Here is a 25475-nt window from a genome sequence, read left to right as displayed (position 1 = left end):
TTAACATATCTTATTATTTTAACTATTCGAATCACGAGATTATTGATTAAGACTCAGTCGTAGTTAGAACTCTGTGATCTACACTTCAAACCCTGCAGGGCCATTCGAAGCACCGAGCCGTTGTCTCATAATATACGTCGACAATAAAAACTGATTCATCGTAGACTAAACACATTTTGAAGTTGATCGTGGGCGGTTGCTTAACTATAGGTACGCTTTAAACAATTATTTTAATATTTTTATTATTTATTTAAATTTTCATGAAATATGTTACTATCGCAAAACTTTGCTAGTAATTTTGTAATTGAAGATTGTTTTTATTTATAACTAAGGTTAAAAAATTCAACATTGAGTTTTCAATAATTTTTTTTTCAAATAGCTAGTGAAATTCGAAGCGTCATTCTAGGAAAATATATTACGAACGTTCTGAATTTTAAATTTTTACAAAATCGCGTAACAATAACGATTTATCCTCAAATGATTTTCAATATTTGTAATTATATTCAAAAAGTATAAGTCGTATAGATACTTGAAAATTTCAACAGTTATTTAGATAGGCATATTCTTAACATAATTTGATTTTCAAAATATTTCTCTTATTTTAAGGGTACTTATAGGCATTTGAAATATTCGTTTTTTTTATAGTTGTTTTTATTACAATTAATATCGATACAATTTTATTAGCTAGTTCAAATATTGACAAAATTCGTCAAAATCATGAATATTTGCAAATTATTTTGAAGTTAAAATCTATAAAAAAAATTTCACGATTTTCAATATTTGTAATTATTTTAAAAGTATAGATCGTAGAAAATTGCACTAGTTTTTTAGATTTGGAGTTTCTTTAGGTAGGTACATAATTTAATTTTTAAAATATTTCGATTATTTTAATGCTGTTTATGTTTATAGGCATTTAAAATATTCGTTTTAGTTAAGTTTTTTTTTTTTTTTTTTATAAATATCGATAAAAAATGTTTGGCTGTATCAAAATACTTGAAAATTTAATACAAAGTTCTTTATAAGTTAATCTTATAGTAATTTCAAAATTATAAGACTACATAGGCACAATTATTTTTTTTTATTAGCGTTTTAAGTTCAAATATTGACAAAAATCCGTCAAAATCATGAATATTTGCAAATTATTTTGTAGGTATAATTCATAAAAAAAATGTGTATAGGTATAGCTAATAGTTGAAAATTTAATACAAGATTTTCCATAATTTTGGCTTACAATAATTAGAAAAGAACTTAAATTTTGATGTTTTAATCACTTTTTTCACTGACTACTGGAAATTATATCTTAAGCTGACACATCATCTCTGTTCAGAAAAATCGTTTTTCATACAGGTACAATCATACCTATTGTTGGATTCAAAAATTTAATACATCCATTATAGTGACCTACTATACAACAGATCATTACTCACTTGACCACTCTTTTTTTAAATTACATTTGCTGTAATAAATATAAATTGTAATATGGTTTTTCTTCAAATTGCTAGTGAAATTCGAAGCGTCATTCTAGAAAAATATATTACGAACGTTCTGAATTTTAAATTTTTACAAAATCGCGTAACAATAACGATTTATCCTCAAATAATTTCAATATTTGTAATTATATTCAAAAAGTATAAGTCGTATAGATACTTGAAAATTTCACCAGTTATTTAGATTGGCATATTCTTAACATAATTTAATTTTCAAAATATTTCTCTTATTTTAAGGGTATTTATAGGCATTTGAAATATTCGTTTTTTTTTTTTATAGTTGTTTTTATTACAATTAATATCGATACAATTTTATTAGCTAGTTCAAATATTGACAAAATTCGTCAAAATCATGAGTATTTGCAAATTATTTTGAAGTTAAAATCTATAAAAAATTTTGCAGAAGCAGCTGAGAGTTAAAAATTTAATATAAGATTCTCCATAAGTTTGGCTTTCAATAATTATAAAATAATCTAACCTTTAGGGTATTCAGGTCATAAAAAACATAATCCACCTTTTTAATATAACCACCCACTGGAAAGTGGAAAGTATATCCTAGGTTGACAAATCATCTCTTTTCAGAATCGTTTTTCGTATACTTCAATATTTGTATACGATGATACCTATCATTGGATTCAAATTTAACACATCCATTATATTATCTATAGGGTTAAACTATAGAGTAGAGGATTACTCACTTGACCACTCTTTTCATCATTCTGCTTTTACACATTACTTGTTATGTTAACTTAATATATCATAAATTATGATTATAAGCTTGGTTAGGTTATATTCTATTAGTTATTACTTATTACTATAGCTATATAATTTAATAGATGATATAAACTAACAATTACGTGGAAACAAAATAAAAGTTACTTATTTTACAATTTATCATACTATTATATATTTATAAATACGCAATATATATTTATATATTATCTATATTTAAACATTTTCTCGTATTATTATCACACCTAACTTAGAATAGATGAACAACAACAATTATGTTAATTTCTCAATTAATTTATACCATGTCAGACCCTATAGCGTCACATTTAGTATTTGTTAAGCAAGTTGACGTGTGCACTGTATATGATATTTTGTGTTGGTCCGCGAACAGTGTTAAAATTAATATTTACATCACCATATTATAGACTCATCACTATACTTTATTTTATCATACAATTACCTATTACATATTATTACATTTTTTTTTATATATATATATTTCAAGTTATCCAAAATAAAATTTAAATATTATAGATAATGAAAAATTTATAATTTTAAATATAATACTTAGTTACACATATATTTATATGGCAGAAAAACCTAACCTAACCGGGTAAACTAGTTTAAGTATATATATTATGTGTATAATCAATGTTTAATATAAACTATATTTATATAGCCATATAAATCAATTACCAATTAAATCTTCAGTACCTATATATTTTTATAGATGTGTTTTTTGTTATCAATTTGATATCATTATTAATTTTTTTATACAGTCATCCATTACATGACCAGGGGTTTGACTTTTGATGGTGTATTATAATAGGATTGGTCTGACTGCCTGAGTCGGTAATGTAATTAGTTCCGGTGCCCAAGCTTTTGTTATTAGCGATTCGGAAAATACAAGACAACTATGTAAAGATTTCGGTTCGCTGGTGTGAAAGGTCTCCGGGCAAGAGGCAGTTGCAGTGACAAGGCATGGTCGAAGGGCGGCCCTTAATTACATTTTCGTGTTGACGTACAGGCGAGTTAACACTTTCAATGCCTGTGGAGCATCAGTGGCAATTTGAAAAGAGCTACCTATATAGAGCTGCGTCGTATATAATAAAGGTCCAACGTCGCTGTAATAATTCGGGTATATATTGGTTAATACAAATTTAATTTGATCAGTTTTAAATGTACATAATTAATATATTAATTATACTGAGAATATAGCATTAGCGCATGCATTTAATTATAGGGATGATCCGATGATGAACCTTCAACAAAGTGTTCGGTTTCAGACACCAAATTAATTAGGTCACATCTTTATGAGTACGTTTTATAATGTATAGTTGGACGAAATTAAATTTGTAATTTATTAATTAATAGTTTAACTGACCATTGATAATATTTTAGTGTCCTGATCCGAATACTAAGAAAACTACGCTATACATAGTATTATCTGTATCTTAGAAAACTACAGAGCAAATTTTTATTCAAGAAAACAAATTTTGTTTAGAGTGAATAGACCTATGATCAAACTTGAGGGTAAGGGCGTTATCAGTTATATTTATACCTTCGTAGGTTTTTACAATACTTTTTAAAGTTTAGCGAGTTATAGGTACCTAATGTGTAATATAGCAATTTAAAAATGTTCATAACTTTTAAAATTTAAAATATTATAAAAAAAATATAAGCAGATACCTAATTGCCAACATTTGTCTATATATTTCTAAGTACAATTTTAAATCGTGTACCTAGTTTGATTAGTATAATTGTCGTAGTTTTGAAAATGTATCTAAAAACCAATAACTATGATGTGATTTTAACGGCTGTTTATTTTAGCAATATTTGACAATGTCTGGTTTAATTTGTGACTATTGGACACGGAAGCAGTACTGACGGGGAAAATACCTCCCCACCCCTTCCAACCGGTTTTTTTTTGGAAGTATTTCAGTCTCTTATGAAATGTATGTATTTTTTGTTATTCAAATTGTTTATTTAAAAATTAACCTCCCTTTCCAACCCCTCCCACCCAAAAAAAATTATGTCATAATACTTACACCACGCACGGAGGTAAGATTTTGCACTAAGACAATTTCGGTATTAAGTTTTTTTTTGTTTTTTTAACTACAATTAATTATAAATATTTTTTTATTCTTGTAGGAGCCATGGGTTCCCTGAAATAATTTTGTAGTAGGTACCTACTCTTAATGGTAACCGCAGTGCACAAGGCGCTTTATGTAGATGATAACAATGCACAACAGTAAACTGTCAACATTTATGGCATAATGGCCATAATTATAAGGTTTATAAACGGTAAACTTCAAATAGTTATAGATAACTTCTGATTGCGTAAATCATTTTTTTCAGCTGAAAAATGACTAAGTCCTCACATGATAAAATTAGGGTTAATCAGTAATGTGAACAATATCAGTTTTGAGCGATATTTTTTAATGTACTTTCAAATTATGCATGTTAAACATTCATTTTGTAAAAAAAATATATCAAAATATTGCTTCGGAATTACTTGCATTCGTTTTGATGAACAAAAATGTATTATTCAGATATTTGTATGGGATTTTTTGGATCTTAATGTTGGCGCAACTGATGACATAAAAATTGAATTGCTGTTATCACGAATTAGGATGGGTATCTGATCGTGATATCAGTTCGATGAGTTAGCAGTTTGTTTGGAACAATAATCATTAATCTGTACACACAACTCACAAGTTAAAACTAGAAAATTAACTTTACTCGCTGTTTAGTGTTCACAGAGTTGTTCATTTCGGTATTTCTAAATCCAAGCGATATTCACAATGGTTCTTGAAAGTACTATGATATGGTAAGTATATACAGTGGTATTCGCATTTTATTAAAATTCGTTCATTTCCTTGTGTTAATAGCAATAGTTAACGTACCAACTACAAAATTTATACTAACTCATAGTTATCTCGGGTTTTTTTTTAATTAATTCTTCATTCTGTTATAAATCATATTTGGATATTAGGTTTGTGAACAATTAAATAAATGTATTTGAAGAACCAAGCAGCTTAAAAATGTTAGGCTACTCGCTACCACTACTATTATATTGTTCTCTATGATAAGCCTCAAATTGAACATTTTCATTAATTTTCAGTCTATTTTCTCCACGTCTTTCCATTATATTTTGAATCTATCTTCTAGGTGTCTCTTGCCTGTAATTTTTATTTTTTTTTTACTTTCATCGTCTTACTATTGGTTCTACGTACATCTCCAAATCATTCAATTTGTCTACTTCAATTAAATAATTGAGTATTGGATCTCCTATAAATGTTTTATACAATAGTATTATGCCTTCTTGTATATTCCTTCGACTCTATACTGTAAAGTGCTCCAAATATTTTTCTAAACATATTTTTTTCTACCTATTGTTTAATCTTTGAATAATCACCTTTTGTGGTGCCTCAAGTTTCATATTCTCCATTTCTTTTAACTGGTTTCAAATAGCTGGTGTTTATGTTACTTTTGATTCACTTGATAATTACAATAATATTTAATTATTATTTCAAAACATTGAGATTGAAATCCAATTACTTATTACATATTATATAGTACATTTTATAGACAGGGTGGTTATGATAGAAAGGTAGATTTTTCATTTTTCATTAATTTACGCACATTATACGATGAATAAGGATAATGCTATCATAGTGTGTAGAACAGTTAGCACCAAGAAAGGATTATTGAAACCGGGGGAAAGACTGTGGCACTCTATAGTTTATACTGTAAAGGAGGTGAGGGTAACTCCTGTATGGTATTTAAGGGTTATAATGTAATAATGATAGATTATAATATATGTACATTGTACCTATCTATTATATATGTTTGATTCATATAAATATTTTTGAATACGTTAATGTAGCAATATCTTCCTTACCAGTAATCATTTATTATTTTTTCTTTAACATTTTTATCATACATACTTTAAAAAGTATTTTATTACTACAAATTTCAAGTTAACAAACATTATATATATTTTATTTACTTTAATAATTAGTTATTCTCATAAGTATTTATAGTTTTACTAGGGTAATCAATCATTATAATAATTAATGTAATTATTTGTTTTTAGTGTTGATAACAGCGACTACATGCGCAATGGTGACTTTGTACCTACCCGTCTACAAGCTCAACAAGATGCTGTCAACCTAGTATGTCTTTCTAAGACTCGTTCTAATCCTGAGAACAACGTTGGTCTTTTAACTCTAGCCAAGTATGAAGTTCTAGATTTTTAAATAACATTGAATTTAATGTTAAATTGTTTATTTTTTTTTTGGTTTAGTGTTCGTGTATTGGCTACTTTAACCGCTGATGTTGGTCGAATTCTATCAAAATTGCATCAAGTACAACCCAATGGTGTCATCAATTTTCCTACTGGCATTAGAATCGCTCATGTACTTTATAATCATTATATTAAGTATTTAGTATTACACTTATGCCTTATTCAACTTTTCAATTCAAGAAAATATGTACCGTAGAAACTCGATTAACGGACACTGTCAGGACCGGGATAAAGACGGTTAATCGAATAGACAGTCAACACAAATACAATAATACAAAACATAATTTTTAATAAATGTATATATTTTACTAACGTCATTTGCGGACAAAAATAATAAAATAATAAACAATAAATACTAAATACTAATAATATATAATATGTAATAACAAAAATAATACCATTCTAAAAAATACTATTCAATTTGTTTGTTATCTCCGCATTTATTGCGTTTATTGCATTGATATTAAAATTTTTTTTATATGTTTGAGGTTGCCACGTTAGTCATCATAACAAATTTATCGCGATCGCACTTTTTAACAATGGCCAATGATGGATAACAGAGTGACGGTTAAATGAGTTTCTACTGTACTTAAATCAATCTCTCATAAGTAACATATTTAAGAGGACATCGTACCCGCTTATGTTGTCTCTGTCTTACAAACTTTATACTCATAACTATTAAAATATATTTAAATACATGTATTACTATATTTAAATATGTTTGATTGTTTTGACTTAAAGATGATTTTTTAAATTTTGTTTATTCTAGAATCTGATTAATTACAATTTTAGATTAGTCCCGACTCCTGAGAGATGGCTTGAATTAAAACTTTTTTTTTTAATCAAATTGAGTTTTGTTTTCAAGTTTTATTAGATTGTTCTTATTGAATTTTTCGATTATTTCATAAATTTTACAATTATTATGTATTCTGACAATCAGACATCCCTAACTATATTAATAATAATATTTAATAACATCATTTAACAATTAAAATACTTAAATATAAGTTCAAAAAATAACAAGTTTATAGTTTATAGAAAAAAATTAAATAAATACTAGTCAATTTACTACATTATATAGTATAGTTGTCTTTATATAAAATAATATAATTAAAAACAAATTTAATCTCGAATATTTTGTAATATTATAGTTAGCATTGAAGCATCGTCAAGGAAAAAATCATAAAATGCGTATTATTGCATTTATTGGCAGTCCAGTTGGCTTAGATGAAAAAGAAATTATTAAGTTAGCTAAAAGGCTTAAGAAAGAAAAAGTTAATGTGGATGTTGTTTCTTTTGGCGAAGAGGTAAAAATAAAATTGAATTAATTTAGAATTTTATATAATTTTTTAAAGCTAATAACTATTATTCCTTTTAGGCTGAAAATTCTGATGTATTAACTGCTTTTGTTAATACATTAAACGGTAAAGATGGTGGCGGCAGCCATCTTATTGCTGTACCACCTGGCTCGCATTTTTCTGAAGCATTAGTATCATCACCAGTTATTCAAGGAGAAGATGGTGCTGGCGGAGCAGGTCTTGGTGGAACTGGATATGAATTTGGAGTTGATCCTAATGAAGATCCTGAATTAGCTTTAGTTAGTTTTTAAACTAGTCTCTTGAAAAAAGAATTGTATACTGTAATATGAAATATTATTATTTTAGGCTTTACGTGTTTCTATGGAAGAACAAAGAGCTAGGCAGGAGCAAGAAGCCCGCCGAGGTCAAGCCTCATCTGCTGGTGCTGAAACTTCAACTGTTCGTCCGGAAACTATTAATGAAAGTAAGTAACTTCACCAAATTATTATTTTTATAGATAATTATGTAAAGATCTATCTTTGACTTCCTATTTTATACCACAATAATGGCTATTATGTCTAGCTGTGATAATGTTAGTCACATTAGTAATAACTAATAAATAATAATTAATAAATTATAAGATACGTACAATGAGCAAAATGGAAAAGTAACAATTATTAAAATTATAATTTCTTTTGATTTTTTACGATTTTTTTTTCTTAGTTTTTGTCTTTTAGATTTTGAATTTTGCATTGTATTATCCATGCCTCATTAAATAAAAAAATATTGAACATTTTATAAATAATTATTTAGTGTTACTAAGATTACAATTTGTCTGATTGCATATTTTTTTAGTTTCCTTTATTGCATATTGACACTAACTCTATTTTAAAATTTTCATTGTAATTAAAATTAAAATTGTCTTATAAATATTTTTAGATATTTCTATATTTTACAGTTTTTGGAACATTTGTTTTAAATATTTTATAATTTTAAAGTCTTATTTCACTTAAATGCATTATTTTCTATTTCATTATATTAGAGAACATTATATCTTATAGAATTGTCTCTGTCTTATACACAATTATAAAAAATCTACATGCTGGTTTATAGAATTTATAGAAGAGAATAAAAACTATCTGCTTTAAGAAGACGGTATACCCGCATGTGTTGGTTCTGTCTTATCAATGTACATTATAGCAAATTTATGGTAAAACAGACAATACATGTGAGTGTAGCATCCTCTGGAAATTAAAGTACTGGTAACATTTTCCGACTTTAATTAAAACTGAAGTTATAACCTAACATTATAACTATAATGACATGTTTTTTTTTTTAATTTTAACTTGATTTTGGTATTTTATATATTCTTTAATTATTACAGCTCCAACTGAAGAAGCTATGTTGGAACGTGCTTTAGCTATGTCAATGGAAACTGCTGAAGATGAGCCAATGATTGTACAGGAAGGATCTGGTGCTTCAGCTTCTGGGCCGTCTGGTACAGCTGCATCTCAAGTAGACTTCAATAATATGACTGAAGAAGAGCAGATAGCATTTGCTATGCAAATGTCTATGCAAGATTCGGCAGCTGAAGAAAAAGCATCTTCATCAAGTGCTAAATCTAAAGAGGAAGCTATGGAAGTAGAAGACTATTCAGAAGTCATTGATCCTGAATTTATTCAAAGTGTGTTGGAAAATTTACCGGGTGTTGATTCACAAAGTGATGCTGTACGCCAAGCTGTTGGTCTTGTTAGTAAGGATTCAAAGGATAAAGATCAAAAGAGCGAAAAGGATAAAAGCAATAAGAAATAAGTGTAAAAGACAAATTGGAAAATATATTTTATTATACTTTATATTATATTTCTTATTATTATAATTTTTTTTTTTTTTAATAACACATCTAATTAAATAACTTCAGAATCCATTGATTGCTAAAATTGTATTAAATCAAATCATCCAATTATATAGAATTGTCTGATGTTTACATAAGTTTAAACAATGTTTAATTAGTCTAAATAATAAAATCAATATTATATATAAAAATATAATTGGAATATTTAATTGTTTCAATTTAACATACTTAGTTGTATTTAGTTATTTATGAAGTATAATTGAAGTTTAAACAATAACTTGTCCTTTTTGTTAAAATATGTGTTACAATGATAACAATTTATTCATTTGAATAAAATAGAAAGAAATCTGATTTGAAATAAATGAATTCTTAAATAAATTAAACAGGTTAATAAGTGAAATTAAATAAATACTAAAGACAAATATGCATAAAATATTATATGAAGAAATAATAATAGGTAATTTGTGGTATACTTATAAAGTGACAATAGATACTCAGAGAAATTAGACTAGTTATTGCATTGAGAAGTAGCTTTAGATAAAAGTGAATTTTAGTGAAATTAATGTGTTGAGTTAGGACGTAGAAAAGCTGCGATGATGAAAGGTGACTTTAAACTGATTGTGATCTTGCAAATATTGAGAGTTAATGTGGCCATTTGAAAAGGTTGTGTATATGTATAGTTATGTATACATTCCTTCCCATCAAGTGATTGAAGTGGGCAAGTGGTTACAAATTTGATCGTAGTAATGGTTTAAAAGCCATGAATTTCAGGAAGCCTTTTTGATTTAAATTAGAGTAACGATTTCTCAATAATTATCCACAATAAGATCTGACTAGAACCATATAAATAACACTGTAAGATTTAAGTAAGTTAAAAATAAATAAAGGTGTACTTACCTATATTGATTTGTTGTCAAAATGAGTTCTGTCAAGTGTCAATTAAAATGTTTAGAGTGCTCAGCCGCTAAATCAGCATAGAAGTCATAAGTCTCATTAGTTATTTTAATACATTAGTGAATCCAATATAGTTATTATTTATTTTATGAATAAGTAGAATATAATTATTACATACTTTAGTACATTATTGTTGCCAGTGTTATTTCAAGGAACTGTAGTCTGTGATGGAGATTGTACTATAGTTGTTGATACATCTAGAATAGAAAAATCCACATTTATAGGCTTATGCAATTTTTATAATTTTTTGTTCAAGTATACTGCCGCAAGGTTGTCTTTATACATAATTTGACATTTTTAAATGTATTTTTTTTAATCAATTTGGAACATCTTTTTTTTTCATAGAGCATCAGCTTTGTTTTCTAAGTTTATTACTATCTACTAAATGTTTTTCCAAAAAATTACAACAATTCATTAAGAAAATTAAGTTTAAAAGTTTCGACTTCCAAACCTCATTTAACCTTAAACGTTTCATATTTTCAATACAACAAATTTAAAATATTTTCAATGTTTAAGTTACCTGTGTTTAGATGTGGTGCACTCAGAGGGGCCTTTGAGGCCTAGTTGCTTAAGCCCCCCCATTTTTTTTTCATTAAATTATACATTATTATAGCAATTGACATACCTAGTATTATAATGATAAATGATGTTTTTTTTTCCAAATGGCATTATTATGTTAGATACACATTAATATAGTTCAATACTATATGATAACTGAAACTAATATTAAGGTTTTTGGAAATCACCGACTGCTATATGTTAAAAAAAATATAGAAACAGCGAAGTCTAAATTAATTAACTAATACATATACGCAGCATTGTAGTATAAGTACGATTTGCTAATTAAAAGTAAATAATCATATAATTAGAAATATAATGTATAAGTAGGTACCTAGCTATAATTTTTAAATAATTAAAAAATATATATACATTTGCATAAGTGCCTGATTAAAAATTACCATAAATCGTTTAATTAAATTATAAAAACAAAATATTTTGGATGATATAATGACAATCGACTACGCAATGTGGTCCCATATATATATATATATATATATAAACAAGGTAGTACGATTCTTGAAAACAAAAATGACTTGAACCCAATTAAATTCACTCAGCTTACACGTAAACGTATAATTTGAAACACTAGAGCCACGGAGTTCAGTCATTAAATTATCTACTACCTACCTCTAAAACATTGATTAATTTAATGTATTTATATATCATACATATAATTACTTTGTTTTAGTATCCAACTATAATATTCATCCAAACAGCAATCTTTTGTATACCTACTAGAAATAGTAGAAAAAAAAAATACTTTTTTTCCATCTGCATTCGATATAGGCACCTATTATGTAATTTATTAAATGACATTTACTGACCAGTTGATTAAATATTTAAGTATATACATATATGTTTAATGTACACACTATTGTTGAAGTTTTTAATTATGTGATGTTTCTATGTTATGTGTCAACATGTTTTAAAAATATATGATAATTGGTAACATTTATGCACCTACTTAAAATGCTAATATAGTATGTACCTCTATAAATATAGGCATACATTGTTTTGCAGTCGTTATTCACTAAACACCAACTCCGTTTTTGTTCGTTCATGCATTAAGTCTTTAGTTTTTTCTAAAAATTATTTTTAAAGTTATTAGTTATTACCTATACCAAATTTAATAATAAAATTTATCAATAATATTAATAATAATGTAAATAACAAAAATAGCCTTGTTCAATAAATTAAGAGATTTTTTTTGAAAATCGTTTACATCGTTTTTTCCGTTAGCTCGGTATTAAGCCTGACCATTAATGGCGATTGAGGAATATGAATAACCTAACCTGTAATAGATTTATATTAAAACATAATAATATGTTGTTATGAATAAAAAATGAAATATTTAGTTTCCAAACTTAAAAGACACCGTTAGCGATGATACCGTAGGTTACGTTATATGTACGACATAATTTTTCTAAATATATAAAAAATAAAAATAAATAATAAATTATAAAATTTATATTATTTTTAAGACTTACAGAAATGAGGTTTATTTTATTCCATACATCATGCCGTTTTATAAATTAAGCTTTAATAATAACATCAGAAATACATTATTTTAACATTATTAACATTATTTTATTACTGTTAGTTATCTGATAGTTAAATGAATTTATTTATATTTTGCATCCTATAGTATATTTTGTAATTTCGATAAACATAAATATTACATTTTTAAATCATAAACTTTTTGCTACTTCGGTCTTCTGTCCAAAATTAAACATTACTTAATAAATAAATTAAGCAGTTCTATACCAGCAAAATTTCATTCCGAAAAAGAATAAAGGTAATTCGATATCAATTGCAAATATTCAATGAACTCGAAAGTAAATCCCAGAGTAAACGAACTTAAAAAGGTTATTCACGACATAGTATCGAATGGAGCCAAGAACATTTCATTCTAGAACAGAATAAAAATATTTCGATAGTGTTGCGTTCAGCAAAATCCATAATATTATATTGTAAGTTTTAATATTAAGAGTGATTTTACCTATTAACAAACTTTAAAGTAAAAATATTTTCCATGGTATCTTATACAATTTTATTTATATTATAATTTTAAAGTGAATAAATATATTAAATATTACAACTATTTAAACGATTATAATTCACTCTGAAGTTGTATAATATTACTAAAATACTATGAGATGTCATAGATAATATTCTTACCTTTAAGTTTGATAATAATGGATAAATTCACTTTAATATTAATGCTAACAACATTAAATGAATTCGGGTGATTGTAAATTTATTATGTTCTATAATATTTATGTCTGTAAGATAGAAAAATTACACATGTGGCCATGTGGGTGCACTTTCCTCTTCACGTCAAACATTATAGGTTGCTATGAGTCAATGATGGTATGAATGTTTTGTTATTGAGAAAAAAATTACAGTTGAACCACCCACTATTATCCATAAAAAACAGTGATTAGTTATGTGTACCACAATTTTTATAATAATTTGATAGCATCACTCACAAATATTATTGGCCTAGGCTATAGACTTGTATCCGGTATGGAATTATCCTTTTCCAGAAACGCTTTATTTGACTCCGCTCCTTTCATAACCTTTTCCAGTTCATTTGCATTAATATCGAAGTGATCGAACCCTGTTTTGTATTGAAGATCTGAGTAATAATATCGAAATATCTTTGTTCTCTTCTAAACTGATATTTTCCAGAGCTCTCAAAGGATTTTATTCGATTTTGTGTGTATCCTTTAAGCAATATTATGATTAAATTATTTTTAGATATCGAAAATTTATTAGAAGCGTGATCTGCAGAATTGTATTAATCTTTTTTTAAGAGGGTATACATATACAGAGAGTTCTGCTTAATGTGATAACATTGGTTTATGTAATTTTGGTTCTATTAACAGGTTGATGCCACAAAAAATTTTTTAATGATTCCATAATAATAAGGAAAAATATTAATTTATATATTTTATACGTATTCTTAAAAGTTAAAATAAAGTAATGAAACAATCTATACTCGATTGTACTAAAGAATCTACTAATTTTATTTTCATAATAGCCTGAAATTGAAATCCATAATATTCAATTGATATAGGTACAAATAATTTTTAATCATTTAAAATTTAGTATATAATTATGTGTATACAATGTACATTGTATATAAATTATAAAATACTATAACTACAAAAATCAGTTTCAAATACCATAAAAACGATAAGAATGTTCATAAAAGCGATTCAATTAGCTAGTACTTGGTGATTCTAATCTAATAAAAGGTTAACAAAAAAAAAAAAAAAAAACAAAAAAAAAACAAAAAAAAAAACAAAAAAAAAAAAAAACAAAAAAAAAAACAAAAAAAAAAACAAAAAAACAAAAAAACAAAAAAAAATGTATAAAACTAATCTTATGTAAAACTTAGCAGGCTAATGATCCAGTTATCGAAGCCTTATTTTCAATAAAAAAAAAGGTTAACATTTAATTTAGTAACATAAGATTTGGTTTGGGATTTTTATTTTCGATTTCAATAATAAATGGTTGGTTCTATAAACCTGTACACAATAAACAGAACTCACTGTGTATTATATTATTTTTGTACAATTATTACACAAAACAATAATAAATATTATTTTGTATCATGTTAAGTGTTGTATCGTAAAAACATGTAACCATAAATTTACTGATCGACTTTATGTACAAAAATACTTAAGACGTGTATACATTGTAGATAAATTTATTACAGGGATCCTACAGGGTATTCAAATCTTATTATTTGTATGACTATTCTATTTGTAAATATGAAAAATATGTTCAATATTATGCTCATATTATTATAATAATTGTATGAATCATGGGTGTACCTGTAATATGTTTACAGCTAAGGTGGAGTTTGGCTCATGGTAAGTCCGTAGAAATTACTTATTATGTTGTTCTTTCTCTGTATTTTGCAATTCATCTTCTTTTTTTTCTTCTATTTCATGCACGATTTTTTGGGCAACGATTTTATTTTTATTCATTTCGATAGTTGATTTCATCTGTTCTAATTCTTCTTTACGATTTAGCTCCAATACTACAAACTTCTTATGGCACTTGTGGTGACATACTTTGGTACATTCTTTGCACTTGTATACCTACTGCTTTAAAGGTTAGGTAGGTTATTCGTTTATTTGTTTATTTTTTTACAGTACATACATTTTTTCTCTAAAAAATACTCCTTTCCCTTTTCGATATAAAAAAATGTATAAAGCAACACCTATAAAGCAGTATACAAGTGCAAAAACTGTACCAAAATATGTCACCGCAAGTGCCATCAGAAGTTTGTAGTAGTGAAGTTAAAACGTAAAGAATACAATTAGAACAAAGTACAAACAAAGTATCAATAATAGGAAAAGAATTACGTGGTTTTACAAAATCGTGACTTAAATTCATTTTCTATGAAATCTAATAAGCACGAACTATTAGATGTATAAATTTGATCAACGAATAGTATAAAAAAAATTATACATAATATAAATATTAGCTGAATGTTTGAATAACACGGGTTGCCAATAGTTTCACGTAATATGGTAATTGATTGTTTTTAATTCGATTAAATAATATTTTATGTGTTAAAAAAAAATATTTGCAATGAAAATGCTTATTTTATTAAATAGAAATTTCATCAGTTTGAGAGATTCTATTAATTGTTTTAGTTATTTTCCCAAACTCTAGATGCATGGATGTAATATAATTTAGTACCTATTTATATAGTATTATGTATAAGTATGTACATACCTATATTAGTATTTTAGAATAGTAGAAGATAAGTCTAAATATTTAAAAAATTGTAGTGTGTATAATAATTAATAATTTTAAAATAAATTTTGTTAATCAATATTCAACTGGATTATTTTATTATTCACTCCTATATTTAATTTCTATGTAGGTATTACATTTAAATACTGTTGTATCAATATGTATATATGGTTTGATAGTGACATACTATAATAAATTAACAGCTTTAAAATGAACGAAGAAACTCAATATAAGTAAAAACAATATCAGTAGTGATGAACACAATAAAGTAATAGTATAGTAATAAAAAAATACAAATGCCTACTACTATAATGCTATAGTGGTATGGATTACGAAGTAATAGTAGAAATTACGCTGTGAGTAAATAAGTTCTAAACAAGTAAAAGTTTGGTGAAATGAACCAATCGATTTCTAACTCATTTATATAGTTTTCATATAAGTCTATTATTACTGTAGCTATTACTTGCATCGTTAGTTACTTTAAGTAGAGATAGTTTTTAACCTGCTTACTATGATAGTGAGAGAGAAGAAAAATAAAGCTGGCCAAAAGTATTAAGAAATATTATGCGTTTTGATGTAAATTATACGATATTTTATAATAATTCAAGCTTAAGAGCACGAGAAGTATTGGCCCATCGAGAAATTGGAAAATTCCCGGTGGGCTGCTGTCTGAATTTATATTATATAATATTCTTAATCATAAATAAATATGTTTTTAGGTTAGGACATTGAAAAATAAAAATAAAAAATAAGAAGAATCATTATTCCTTATAATAATATAATCTTTATTACTCTGGCGCAATTTTAATTGTACGGCTTTTTATTTTATATCGATGTGAGTCGTCGTAGCAAATAGTTTATTAGTAGGAGACTAAGAGCTACGTCTATACCAATATTAGAATTTGATGACGAATTTCAATAAAAATAATTTAGACTGGATATAAAATAGTATAAATTATAATTTGTTTAAATTATTTAAAATGTACTTTGATGAATAATTTTATAAAAAGTCTGTACCAAATTTATGGTCTTATTTCGACTGATGATCTATTATTATATTATTTAAATCAAATAAAACCTTACTCGAAAATATTTATTTCAATGTAAGTATCGTGAAAATTATATTGATCAGAAAACAGAAATATTTGATAAACATAAAAGCCCGTTAGTCACACCTTCGTGAATACTAATTGTTTAACACTTAAACGGGCAGAACTATTTTCGATATTAAGTAATATATAAAACTCTGGTATATTATATTGAAACAATTTTGTTACCTATATAAGTTATCATTTAAAATCAACCGGCAAATATTTGATCAGGTTATAACTGAATGTTATTTATTATACTCATCAGTTTTATTTCGTGAACATGTTTCGTGGTTATTTTGCTATCACCGCGGTGTGAACATAACTGCGTAATACCATATTACAATTTATATTTATTACAACAAATGTAATTTAAAAAAAGAGTGGTCAAGTGAGTAATGCTCTATTGTATAGTAGGTCACTATAATGGATGTATTAAATTTTTGAATCCAACAATAGGTATAATTGTACCTGTATGAAAAACGATTTTTCTGAACAGAGATGATTTGTCAGCTTAAGATATAATTTCCAGTAGTCGGTGAAAAAAGTGATTAAAACATCAAAATTTAAGACAAAATTATGGAAAATCATGTATTAAATTTTAAACTCTTAGCTATACCTATACACATTTTTTTTATGAATTATACCTACAAAATAATTTACAAATATTCATGATTTTGACGGGTTTTTGTCAATATTTGAATTTAAAACGCTAATAAAAAAAAATAATTGTGCCTATGTAGTCTTATAATTTTGAAATTACCATAAGATTAACTTATAAAGAACTTTGTATTAAATTTTCAAGTATTTTGATACAGCCAAACATTTTTTATCGATATTTATAAAAAAAAAAAAAAAATTAACTAAAACGAATATTTTAAACGCCTATAAACATAAACAGCATTAAAATAATCGAAATATTTTTAAAACTAAATTATGTACCTACCTAAAGAAAATCTAAATCTAAATAACTGGTGCAATTTTCTACGATCTATACTTTTTAAATAATAACAAATATTGAAAATCGTAAAATTTTTTTATAGATTTTAACTTCAAAATAATTTGCAAATACTCATGATTTTGACGAATTTTGTCAATATTTGAACTAGCTAATAAAATTGTATCGATATTAATTGTAATAAAAACAACTATAAAAAAAAAAAAAAACGAATATTTCAAATGCCTATAAATACCCTTAAAATAAGAGAAATATTTTGAAAATGAAATTATGTTAAGAATATGCCAATCTAAATAACTGGTGAAATTTTCAAGTATCTATACGACTTATACTTTTTGAATATAATTACAAATATTGAAATTATTTGAGGATAAATCGTTATTGTTACGCGATTTTGTAAAAATTTAAAATTCAGAACGTTCGTAACATATTTTCCTAGAATGACGCTTCGAATTTCACTAGCTATTTGAAAAAAAAATTATTGAAAACTCAATGTTGAATTTTTTAACCTTAGTTATAAATACAAACAATTTTCAATTACAAAATTACTAGCAAAGTTTTGCGATTGTAACATATTTCATGAAAATTTAAATAAATAATAAAAATATTAAAATGATTGTTTAAAGCGTACCTATAGTTAAGCAACCGCCCACGATCAACTTCAAAATGTGTTTAGTCTACGATGATTCAATTTTTATTGTCGACGTATATTATGAGACAACGGCCCGGTGCTTTGAACGGCCCTGCGAGGTTTGAAGTGTAGATCACAGAGTTCTAACTACGACTGAGTCTTAATCAATAATCTCGTGACTCGAATAGTTAAAATAATAAGATATGTTAAAACGCACCTAATAATAATAACAACCAATAGAAAAGCAGTATAATAAATCAGTAGCTAGCTGATTGGCTGTACGATGCGGAAACCCACAAAATGCCATTTCCAATATTGTTATTGTTTAATAATCATTATTATTGTTATTGATTTAACGACGTTATAATATTATTATATAATAATTAAATAATATATTTCCTGGGTGTAAGAATAATGTGAGATAATGTTATTAATGTGAGAAAAAATTTTTTTTGTTTTCTATAAGAATATTTATGAGAATTTATGAACGCCTTAAATTATTATTATTTTACGTAGGTATAAGGTATGTACATTTTATATGTATCATTTTATAAACAAAATAACCATAAGACAAAGAAACAGCACCACAATTTGCGAACAACTATTCCCGGGGGTGGAGCACGTGTGTGACAGCTAGTACTACTAGTATTTATAATTTTAAAGTAAGTATAATATTTGTTGTAAAAAAATATGCAATATCTATGGAAAATAAAATTATATCAAACACAAAAATTTCATGGAAATCGGGCTTATGTATTCTTATAATTTTTGAGTCATTATAAGACTAACTTATGAGTTATGAGGAATTTTGTATCGATATTTATATAGAAAAAGAATATTTAAAATGTATATAAAAAGCATTAAAATAAGTGAAATATTTTGAAAATTAAATTATGTAAAAAATTGCCTATCTAAATAACTGGTGAAATTTTCAAGTATCTACGACATACTTTTTGAATAATAAAATCGTTATCGTTACGCAATTTCGTAAAATATTAAAATTAAAACACACATAATATTCTTACTATTATGATGTTTCGAGTTTCTCTACAGCAATTACAAGGAAATTTTAAGAAAAACTTAGTCTTTGATTTTTTTAACCTTATATAGAAACACAAATTATGATTTTTCAACCACAAAATTACTTGCACATTTTCGCGATTTTGACATATTTCGTAAAATTTACCTATAAACGCTTATAATAAAAAATTGTGACTAACGAATTTTGATTTATTTTTAATTACAATAAAAACAACTCATAAGGAACTTTGTATTAAATTTCTATTTTTTTTTTTTTGAATAGCCAACATTTTTTTATTGACACTCAAAAAAAAAAAAAAAATACTTCGAAAAATCGAAGATTTCAGGTGTCTATAATTTACCCAAAAAAAGCTAAAATATTTTGAAAATTTAACTGTATATTAGAATATAGATAATACTTATATAAACATTTGGTGAAAAATTCAAGTATTTACGGTAATTAATTTTTAATTACAACCATATAAAAGAATCGATTTGGTCGAAAACTGATTTTGAGTAAAATTTCCAGTTTTTCCGTATTTTTTTTTTATTTTTTTTTTTTTTAAAACTTTTGGAAAATGTTTACTTTTGACTTCTACAATGTATCAAGGATATTCACTTTTGACTTTTCCATCCCCGAAGTTTAAAATTGAATCATTATTTCGACAATTTTTGCTGCCCAGACACAAAAAAACACAGCACTGTAAAATCAATGCATTCATCACTTCGTTAAGAATCTAAAAAAAATAGTTTTATCAATTCACTATCTTTTGAGAAGTGGTATATTAATAAAATTAAGTGCTAAATTTATTGGACTTTTGAAATTTATTTTTTACATCGCATCTGTGATTATAGTCTGTGTAGCAAGTTGATTTTCCTACAAGTATATTATGAGTTATTGTCGTTTATATAAATTAGATATTTCTTTCTGGTATAATGTATTAAAATAAATTTGGCTTAAAAGATATTTATATATACAAATTATATATTATAAAAGTTACCGTCAATGTTGACATTTCATGAAATAATGGTAATGTCTATTACGTTTAAAAAATTATATTTTACACAAGATTGGAAATGAATCCTTGTAAAACAATTTCAGTAGATCTAACTGCAGTCTTGGAATCGATAGGTCAAGCTGAAAAACCTATATTATCACTTCGGGAGGCAGCTACTACAAGTAGAATTTCAGAGGCACAGGGTTATACCCGATGTCACTGAAAAATAAAATGTGAAATAAATCGGTGTACATGCTAATCAGCATATAACATTTATAATTCTAAATGTCACCGAAGTTTGTCATGTGAAAATAAAAATAAAGTAGAAAAAACTAGTAAAAATTAATAGCAGTAATAATAACAATTACCTATACACTTAAAATAATAATATACATTTAAATACAAAAATAATATGTAATTTTAATGTAAATGTGTATATCATTGCTTGCTATCGTTAGGAAATGATAACATTTTCTAGTCAATGATATCATTTCCTAAACGTTTTAGCCGTCGTCATAATTTTCTAGGAAATGTCATCATTTCCTGATTGTCAATATTTCCGGTTACAAAAACATAATATATGGTTAATATAATAAGATTTTGATAGTTAATAGAGATAGTTTGTAGATATTAATAACGGGTTAATAATGCTACTGGTGTATTATATCCATTATGTTTCTGCTATATATGGGATATAAGTTGTGTTGAAAATACAATATAATAAGTTGGTGCGATTATTTTAATAACACGGCGGCATGTGTATGCAATTTCGCTACACGCCTGACCTGGTGACACTGTCATAGAACACAGCTTAGCTCCATAATGTGGGACCTTATGGGCGTATATTCTAGGGAGGGTGCAAGACCTTCAAAATTGTTCATTAAATATCTTAGGCCTACAACAATATTATTATATTTTACTATACCTTTGTCCGTTCCACCCGAAACACTTTGCATTAGGTATAAAACGGTCCGTTTCTCCTACATAATGAAATTACGACACGCTTGACTACCATTGTCCATTGTCCAACATTCGGCAAGTTAGCAAATGCTTGTAAGTTGTAAACTTCTGTGTTAAATTAGACGGTTTAAACTTACTACCTATTATGTACCATTATGAAAAATTAATAAATAATATTGAAGTATCGATCGCGCCATTCTGTTGGATAAAGACAAGAGGTCCTCGTGAAGAAATCGCGTACAATTCCGATCGCGTTTTTTATTTATTACTCGCCATATAATTTAAATGTTTGTGGCAACATTTTTTTTTTTTTTTTTTGAAGTTAATATTCAATAAAATTATAGCTACATGGCTCAACATAAAAATGCAACATTTTTATATATTTCTCAAATAGATGATTTCGTCAACGCTGTCGCTATATTTTTGTTCACTATAGTGCTTTATTTCTTTTTATCGAGCGATATTATATGAGAGAACATGAAACTATAAGTCCCGTGAGCTTTGTTTGGGGTCAGATTTTAAAATGTCGGCTATTGCCTCCCATGCCCGGCACACGCTCGTAATTTACGAGAACCGTACATATTATATGTAAGCCATGAGTGTTAATTGTTTAAAAACCAGAAACAAATTATAAATTTCATATTTTCTGGATGTTTTTATTTTTAATTGTCCCTTAACCTGCAAAACAGCAGCTATACGTACGTACAGCGTACAATTACAACGAGAAATTACGTAAAAAAAAAAAAAAATGTTTAATTAAATTATTTTTTTTCGCCGTATAACGTTTATAACAGTTAAATAAACATTTAATTAAAAACTGCTATGCTTGGCGTTTTGTACACATTACGCGACTGAATATATTATAATAACAACGAGCCAAAGTAGCATTTGCGGTGTTCGCGGTTATAGCTGCAGACTTGGGAAGTTGGTATTAATTTATTTTTATTTTTTATACCAAAAACCGCGTTCCATAATGCAACGTTCTTATTAAATTAGACATTTTACCGTTCGAGAGATACATCATAAAATCGATTTAACAAATATTTGAAAACAGTGGGGCATATACCTAGGTCCGGATATATGATGCATATATTGTGTGTATACTGTATATATATATATATATATAATATAGACGAGTATATAGGGTACACGGATATGTGGACGAGGGCGCATATATACAGGGTGATTCACCAAGCATACTTATTTTTAATTTTTTATTTGATAATGAATTCATTCAAATTTTGATTTTTTAACATTTTAAATATACAAGTACTTACATTAAGACCACATTTCTTAATTATTGAGGTTTTTTGTACCACTTAAGAAATGTCTTGAAGCGATACAAATTTATTTTGTTCTTTAGTGTGAATACCCCCTCTCCCTTTACTGTAAATTATTTAAAAAGTAATTTTTGTGCACAATTTAAAATTTAAACGATTAGTTTCTCAGTTATTAAAATGTTTATGTTGAGAATAATAGTCTTTAAATATGATTTTAGAAAAATATAGAGATGACGCGTAATATATTAGAACTAGGATTTATTATAATCGGACCATTTTTACAAACATTATACTCGTAAATGTTGATAGATTATTTATTATTATTTATCCTCCATATTTTTTTGACCTATTACCACGGACCTAGTTATAATACGTTTTCATAGTTGGTACACAAAGTTAAATAACTGTAAAAAAACTCGTTCAAAATTTGATTTTAATACGTCAAAGTTTTCAAAAAAGTGTATCCGTTAAATAATTTACAGAAGAAAACGTGGGTTTTCGTTTGAAAAATAAAACGTCGCCTATCTTTACAGAAAACTTCTCGAGTAGTAGTAAGTCGCGTCGAAACATTTCAAGTTAAAAAAAAACGGTCTTAATGTGTATTTGTCGATTTCTAAAACCACATATTATTTCGAATAACTGTTTTATATTATTGTGGAGACTGTGGATTGCAGATGATCGTGTTCGGCGAATCACCCTGTATCGGAGTTCACGAAATGCTGCAATATATAGAGGAATGCACTTTTTCCCACGTATTTTCGTCTCCGAAGCAATTATATATTATATATAAAATGTTGATCCGAACCATCTCGACGCGGAGAAAATACATTTTCGCAGGGGACATGCACGGCGGGTTTATCGGCGTCGGGTCTCGTGTGTACACTGTGTACAGCCCGCGGTACAGGTATCGCACACGTCTCGTATATAATTCGTATAGGTACTAGCTGTGGTGTTCGTGTGTACTGCCATCACGCCGTCGTGTTTCGAAATATTTCGATTTTCGTTGTTATTGTATTAGTCCGTAAAACGAACGAACGAAACAAATAACGATGTCATGTCGGTTTTATTATTTTATCTTACTGTTTGGGACCGATAAATGGCGATGTAGGTATATGCGATATATACGTGCGACCATTCACAAGGGGTTTAAAGTGACATAAAACGGCTAAAGGTATACTGTCATTCCTATAATTCATTCTGTGCGGTACGCATAAAGTCTCATACCGCACGAGAATTCATTATGTTTAAGAAATAGGGTTTTTTTTTTTTATCATTATTAATTTGTCGAATAAAAACAATTTTTCTCGCTTCGTTTGAAAAATTAAATTGCTCGCCTTTAATAACAACGCGATACATACACGCCAATATTCTTGAACGTGAAATACTCGTTGTATATAGGTACCTAGTATACGGGGTGTGGCACGTGGATGGCGAGACGCATTAGACCAATAGTTTTTATTAAACCAAAAATATATAATATACACTACGCCTACTGTGATAAATCTAAACGATATCATTTCGAAAATAAATAATTAGCTATATTTTGAACGAAATAATTTTTTTTTTTTTTTAACTCAAAATATACCTAGTCTTTTAAAAAATAAGTTTCAGGAGACGCCTCTTAAGCGCAGCAAGAGGCTTGTGGGGACGAGTTTCTTTTCGTCCCACATACCTCACTTAAAATTATTTAACCACCGATAGCACAGAGGACGGTGTACAGTGTACACGCAGTGGTGCGCTTGCCTAAATATATATACAAGTGCACACGTCGAGGGAGTAATATACTTATGTGAAATACTATTTTTTTTTCGTGTTTAAGCGTAGGTATATATAATACAAGGCAATTTATTCTTTCGGATTTTTCGGGCCGCTAACCTCAGTGTTAAACATATTATTATCAGACCCTCTCGCCGTGAAATTTTAATGGATTTCCGCCCGCGGTGTGGCTGTACCCGTCTCGTGTGATATATCGGAAGTCGGGACGTTGGGTCGTCGTACGAGTATGAGTAAGAGTGCACATGTATATATACGACTACGTTGAATAAGTGTATATAATATTATATTATTTACGTGTTTCGCTAGATTCGCGACGAAAACCCATATACACACATATTATTATATTACGCCTGCAGCGCACTGTTCCGACGTCAACTTTGATGTGCGAATACACATAATATTGTATACACATAATTTATCGATCACAATTCGGTGAATTTGCATATCGTTATACATGCGCGCATTACATAACTGTATTATAAAATTATTATATAAGTGAATTTCCACAGGTATAATCCGATTTATATAAATGGTCTCGTGTCTACCATCAATATTCGATCGCGTTCCGACGACGACATGAAACCCGATCGAACGCGCCCCGTTCTATTAGCAAAAACATTCTAGAGTGCATTATTAATTTGTTTCGGTAGATTAAACGACAGTCACGGTCAATACTGTTATTATATAGTGTGCTATATATACAATCACGTTAATTGTATTCTTTATACTTTAATGATATAGCTAGTAGGTAAGGTATATTTAAAAATAATAGTTGTTCGAGTCAATATATTTTAG

The 25475-nt window shown here is 27.1% G+C and overlaps 1 protein-coding gene and 2 long non-coding RNA genes across 3 annotated transcripts; 2 read left to right on the top strand and 1 right to left on the bottom strand.

Moving 5' to 3' along the window:
* The first annotated feature begins 75 nt into the window (after positions 1 to 75).
* LOC126550127 (uncharacterized) lies at positions 76 to 3592 on the top strand. The gene is made up of 3 exons (XR_007604174.1): positions 76 to 210; positions 2999 to 3357; positions 3463 to 3592. It is a non-coding gene; the product is annotated as an uncharacterized LOC126550127 (long non-coding RNA).
* Positions 3593 to 4878: 1286 nt separating this feature from the next.
* LOC114129570 (26S proteasome non-ATPase regulatory subunit 4) lies at positions 4879 to 9909 on the top strand. The gene is made up of 7 exons (XM_027994355.2): positions 4879 to 5049; positions 6319 to 6459; positions 6529 to 6640; positions 7680 to 7835; positions 7907 to 8125; positions 8193 to 8310; positions 9211 to 9909. Exons 1-7 carry the CDS (start codon positions 5024 to 5026, stop codon positions 9636 to 9638), a joined length of 1200 nt encoding a protein of 399 aa, XP_027850156.1. The 5' UTR covers positions 4879 to 5023; the 3' UTR covers positions 9639 to 9909.
* Positions 9910 to 10332: 423 nt separating this feature from the next.
* On the bottom strand, positions 10333 to 15677 carry LOC114129572 (uncharacterized). The gene is made up of 8 exons (XR_007604173.1): positions 15036 to 15677; positions 13683 to 13920; positions 13372 to 13610; positions 12873 to 13102; positions 12158 to 12275; positions 10751 to 10829; positions 10576 to 10642; positions 10333 to 10511 (listed from the first exon to the last, which is right to left on the bottom strand). It is a non-coding gene; the product is annotated as an uncharacterized LOC114129572 (long non-coding RNA).
* Between the last annotated feature and the right edge of the window lie 9798 nt (positions 15678 to 25475).

The sequence above is a fragment of the Aphis gossypii genome, chromosome 2 (assembly GCF_020184175.1).
Source record: "Aphis gossypii isolate Hap1 chromosome 2, ASM2018417v2, whole genome shotgun sequence".
In the NCBI taxonomy this organism is placed as follows: domain Eukaryota; kingdom Metazoa; phylum Arthropoda; class Insecta; order Hemiptera; family Aphididae; genus Aphis; species Aphis gossypii.
Note: the sequence above shows the minus strand (reverse complement) of the source record. Positions and strands in the feature narration are given on the sequence as shown.

What these genes read in the sequence shown, in the direction of transcription:
- LOC114129570 (XM_027994355.2), top strand. Translation starts at nt 5,024, where the DNA reads ATGGTTCTTGAAAGTACTATGATATG. An exon ending in GGTCTTTTAACTCTAGCCAA is followed by an intron (nt 6,460 to 6,528) that starts GTATGAAGTTCT and finishes TTTTTGGTTTAG; the next exon opens with TGTTCGTGTATTGGCTACTT. An exon ending in TCCGGAAACTATTAATGAAA is followed by an intron (nt 8,311 to 9,210) that starts GTAAGTAACTTC and finishes TAATTATTACAG; the next exon opens with CTCCAACTGAAGAAGCTATG.